The sequence below is a fragment of the Octopus bimaculoides genome, chromosome 20 (genome assembly GCF_001194135.2).
Source record: "Octopus bimaculoides isolate UCB-OBI-ISO-001 chromosome 20, ASM119413v2, whole genome shotgun sequence".
In the NCBI taxonomy this organism is placed as follows: domain Eukaryota; kingdom Metazoa; phylum Mollusca; class Cephalopoda; order Octopoda; family Octopodidae; genus Octopus; species Octopus bimaculoides.
Genome location: NC_069000.1, coordinates 6,423,575 through 6,428,967, shown reverse-complemented (window position 1 = coordinate 6,428,967; position 5,393 = coordinate 6,423,575). Strand labels below are relative to the sequence as shown.

The window sequence follows — 5,393 nt, the reverse complement described above, 5'->3', positions numbered from 1 at the left end:
ATATATATATGTATATTACATATATATATTTACACACACACACACACACACACACACACACACACACCACGCATATATATATATATATGTATATATACACATACATATGAAAGAGAGACAGAAAACTGACAGTAGTGACATCTGTTGTGATGTGATGTTGAAGCCGTAGAAAGTAGACCTTGAACGAATCTCAGAGACAAAATATTCCAAATATACCATTTATGAAGTAATTCCAAGACCAAACTGAGCAAACTGAGTCCTTAAGTTGTTCCATTTGCCAAAAGGTTTGCATGACACCAGCAGGCCTCAAGAGACACATTCGTGTTCATAGAGCATGATTACTGCTTTATTTTACTGAATGCTCATTTGTTGTTCATGCCGAGAGAATCCATTATATATATATATATATATATGTGTGTGTGTATATATATATATATATATATGTACACGTATGTACGTGTATATAAAACCTAAGAAATTATTATTTGAAGTTTCACATAATGTATGTTGTTTCATAGAATTCATTCTATGTGTTCTATTTTACAATTTTATTTTATAAAATATATACCAGTGTGTGTGTGTGTGTGTGTGTGTGTAGTATCATCCAATACCAGCCTGGACAACATCCCTTTTTCTATGCTGGCTTTGGTTGGACAGTTTGACAGGAGCCAGTAAACCAGAGAACTGCACCAACCTCCACTCTCTGCTTTGGCATGGTTTCTACAGCTGGACGCCCTTCTTAACACTAACCACTCTACAGAGTGTACTGGGTGCTTTTTATGTGGCACTGACTCTAGTGAAGTCCCCAAGGAGGAAGGTAGCTTTATGCCAGGGGATGAGGGCTGAAAGTATAACAGAGGAACAGAAAGGGGTGTCTTGCTGTAGAGGAGATACATGATTACCTCAGTTGGAAAAAGAGAGGAGATGGTAGTGAAGAGGTGTGAGGGGCAAAATCTCAGCTATTGAAGGTTGTTCTCCAGTATGACCACAATTCAATAACTAAAACCAGTGAATGAGTAAACAGATGCATGTGTGTTTGTAATGTGTCTGTGTAAGTCAAAATCCAAGAAATCCAAACAATAAATTTTTCTGCACGGATTAAATGAAGCATAATGTTAGATGTGAGAAGTGAATGTAAATTTATTTTTTCTGTATGACTATCATGTGATTACAGCTGTTTCATAACTTTCATCATGTCGTACTATTAATTATGGTTCGCAAAACTATACATCTATGTTTACAACAATATGTATTGCTCAATGTTCTACAATACAACTGTATATTCACAAATTGATGCAAATAAAGAAAGCTAATTCATCGGATCATCTGAACATCATGGTTGCATCTACGGTTCAAATTTGAATTGAATTGAAACAAAACACAAGGGAAACCAGACACCTTCCCCTCCACCAACATAGCAACAGAAAATGGCCAGGTCTAGTGAGATGTCAAAGAAACAGACCATACAATAAAACCTTCCTTGTCCTCCATGCAGCAATCACTAGTTCCCCATAAATCTTTTATATTGTTCGGTTGCTAGTTACTGACCCCCAACAATGTCCAGATGCTGTAAGATTACATGTTGCAAACTTGTTGGTTTTACTATTTATATCTGATTGGTCCTCTTGCTTACACCTTGTTGGTTCTATTATTTGTCTGGTAGATCAATTCAATCTAGTTTACTATTATAATTTCTAGACAAAATTTGTTTATCTATCAGTATTTTGACATTCTTCCTGTATTTTTGTTAAAAATAACTTAACTTTTGTTATATGGTATTTCTCTGCGGTGCACAGTTTGTATTGCCTGTTCATTTCTGTTAAGTATACTGTGCTCTGTAACTAACCAGCTGATATTGAAATGGTCATTATCTTGTACTTACATTTCCAATATATAACTGGATAAGGCTGTGGCACTCATCTTTTTCTTGTTCTTTAAAGTAGATTTATTACAGAGAAAACTGCTTTTAAAGCTACTTTTGTTCATATCAATAAAATTCTTTTGTTTCTGAGTTACTATTTGTTTCATAGACAAGTGATTTTCATTAAATATCTTTCAATAGGATAGCAGTTACACTCAGATTCTTCAATGCTATTCACAATTGCTTTTGAAATTTAACAAATTATTATTATGCTGGTAACATTTTTTATACAAGTGTAACTGACCTTAACATTGTTTATGTCAAAGAATCTGTAGTAATTATGACTAGTTGAAAAGTGTTTTATACATATATGTGTGTGTGTATGTATATATATATATATATATATATACATACACACATAAGAGAGTGAAAGAAACAGTGGGTACTTGTCAGTATCATATAATTCTATAAACTTTAGCAATATTAGTGCAACTCCTCTTTTTAACCTTCTTTCAGCTTTAGAACAGCAACAGCAGTCGGGTGAGAGGGATGACTGTGAGATGGAGAGGGGTTTTGCTTTTCTTATTTCTTCAATTTTTTCTTGGCATTTTTTGGTTTTGTTTATTTATTTATCTTATTTTTGTGCTAACTTTTTTTCACTTTTCCTTTGGTAAATTCTGGAGCTATGTAATTCTATAAAAATCATTGACAATCACCATTTGTCTCACAGACTTTAATAAACTGCTTTGCTTTAGTTTATTTTCTGTTTGCTTTCATAATTTCAAAGCTGTTTTGCTTTCCTTCTTTTGTCATTCCTGTTTTCCTTCTTTCTTTCTCTGTTCTTTTCTTTGTCTTTCAATCGTTTTCTTTCCTCTTTCATTTTCATTCTTAATCTTCCTTCTTTTTCCCCTTTCCCACTTCTTTCTTTCTCTTTGCATTCTATCTTCTCTTTCTTTTCTTCTTCCTCCTCTTTCTTCCGTCTTTCTTCTTCCTCTTTCATATTTTGTTTTTCTTTCTTCTACTTCTTTGTTCTTTTAGCTTCTACTTCTTCTTCTTTCTTCTCCTTCTTCTGTCTTCTCCTTCTTCTGTCTTCTTCTTCTTCTGTCTTCTCCTTGTTTTCTTCTTCTTTATTCTTCTTATTTGCTCTTCCTCCTTATACTTCTTCTCTCTCCTCCTTATTCTTTTCTTTTTCTCCTTCATCTTCTTTCGTATCCTCCTCTTTCTTCCACTACCACCACCATCCCCATAACATGTTACCTTACACCCTTCCTCTTCCTTCTACTCCCCACCTCCGCTATCAAAGTGCTGTACCAACACAGTACGCTGCTGTAACGACATATCTTGATGTTGATGTCATCTTTTCAGGATGATGGACGAGATACTCAACAAGTTCAAATCTCAGATGCAATTCCAGCTGATGTCTTTCCAAACCGATCGCTGTCTCTAACAGGGGGAACTGCTGCTGCTGCTGTTCTTGCTACTACTACTACTACTACTACTAATCCAACTCTTTTTCACCTTAACAAAGATAGGAGGGGAAAAAGTTTATATTTATTTTAACGTTGAACTGTGTTGAATGAATGATGGAAGAGTGCTCAATACTGGTTGTAGAGTATATGGCTTATTGAAACTGAAATGTTTAAAACTGCACATCATGACTCAGATTAAATGCCACTGTGATGTTGAAGGCAAGTTCATACCTGAAGATTGCAGTAGCACGAAACTCAAGTTGTGGGATAGAAACTTTATATATTTATTTATATTATTATATTTATCACTCTGACGTTGCCAACTTTTATTCCTATTGCATTTCTGTGGCTTTTTCCACAAAAAAATTCTGGTCCTCTACTCACATGCGCTCACAAACTCACACACACACATACACACATATATTTGCTTATAATCTTCTTTGGCAGCACTAAAATGTGGACTGATATACATTTGGAGAATCAACAGACCACGACAGCCACTTGTCTCTCTCTCCTCCCACCATCACCCCCAAGAGGCAAACTTTCCGGAATCCCCCTTCCCTTCTTCACCACATTGATCCCTGCTGATTTTGGCTGAAACTGAACATCAGCTGTATTAATCTGACCTGAAAGGGATAGGGGCAAATGAAAGGTCAAGGACACTGGCTTAGGGAAACTAATTGGCGACTGACCCTGTGAGTGGTCAGTACCTATGACCTTTCTCTCAGTATATTTTACTTCATCTTTGCTATTTCGAACCCACAGTTAAATTTTCTCATATTCCATAGAATTGTCATATTGTTACATTTTGATAAACCATTCCTTGAAGTTACTTAGACTAATGGAGATGCCAGAAAATGCTTTTGGTACAAGGCAGCTATTGAACCATTCTACAAAGGGTAGATGTGGCAGTGTTCTTCTCCAACCTTATATTCCAGCAATGGTCTCCTACCTTTCTCTGCAACTATCACATACCCAAGATAAGCACAGATTTGGGGGTATGTGATGACCAGATATTTTCTACACTGTTCTGCTGTGAAAGGGTATCAGGTTGGAGTAGAAGCCTACAGTGACCATAACTGAGCAATGGCTGTCTTATTGAGTCCTCCCTCCCTCTCTCTCTCTCTTTCTCTGACAATGTCTATCTCTCTCTCTCTCTCTCTCTTTGACAATGTCTCACTCTTTCTCTCACTGACAATCTCTCTCTCCTATGACAATGATTCTATCTCTCTCTCTGACAATGTCTCTCTCTCTCTCTCTCTCTGACAATGTCTCTCTCTCTCTCGCTCTCTGACAATGTCTCTCTCTCTCCCTCTGATAATGTCTCTCTTCTTTCTTTTTCTTTGGCAATGTCTCTCTCTGTCTCTCTCTCCCTCTCTGACAATGTCTGTCTCTCCCTCTGACAATCTCTCTTTCCCTTACAATGTCTCTCTTCTCTCTTTCTTTGACAATGTCTCTCTTCTCTCTTTCTTTGACAATGTCTCTCTTCTCTCTTTCTTTGACAATGTCTCTCTTCTCTCTTTCTTTGACAATGTCTCTCTCTCTCTCTCTCTCTCTCTCTCTCTACCACTGGACTCCACCACCCTCTAACCTCTTAATATATCACCTTCTTAACTCCTTGTACCTCCTCCCCTAACTCTTTACTCAATCCCCTCTCCACCCATACCCACACCATTCTCTTCAGATTTACATCTTTCCTGCAACTCTCCATTCAACTTGCTAACCATTCCATTTTAATTCTCCAGCTGAACACTAATTAATTAATTGCACTAACAAAAACCATTCCTTATGGCAATACCAATTACTAATCAACTTCACTAATTAAACCATTCTTGATCACTATGCCAATTCCATTAGTCAAATGGAGCTTTTCAATGTCATTAAGCTGACAGTTTCAACATGAAAAGAAAGCAAACCTGCAAACCCTCACCGTATTTTTGAGCTTAATGCTGACACCCAATTTACTGCATACACATTTATATACCTGTATATGTATCCTGATTATGTGTACATTATAGTTATATGTGTACCTTGATTATATATATATATATATATATATATAT

General features: G+C 36.3%; 1 protein-coding gene across 2 annotated transcripts in view; it reads left to right on the top strand.

Moving 5' to 3' along the window:
* Positions 1 to 5,393, top strand: part of LOC106869208 (exocyst complex component 2) — a 37,952-nt gene that overhangs the window by 26,939 nt on the left and 5,620 nt on the right. Inside the window, exon 29 of one of the 2 annotated variants that reach the window (XM_052974931.1) lies at positions 3,227 to 5,361. The exons of the other annotated variant lie outside the window; for it this stretch is intronic. Coding sequence (XP_052830891.1) covers positions 3,227 to 3,308 — 82 coding nt within the window. The 3' untranslated portion in view covers positions 3,309 to 5,361. Of the gene's footprint in view, positions 1 to 3,226; positions 5,362 to 5,393 lie in introns of those variants that run through there. 2 annotated transcript variants of the gene reach the window in all.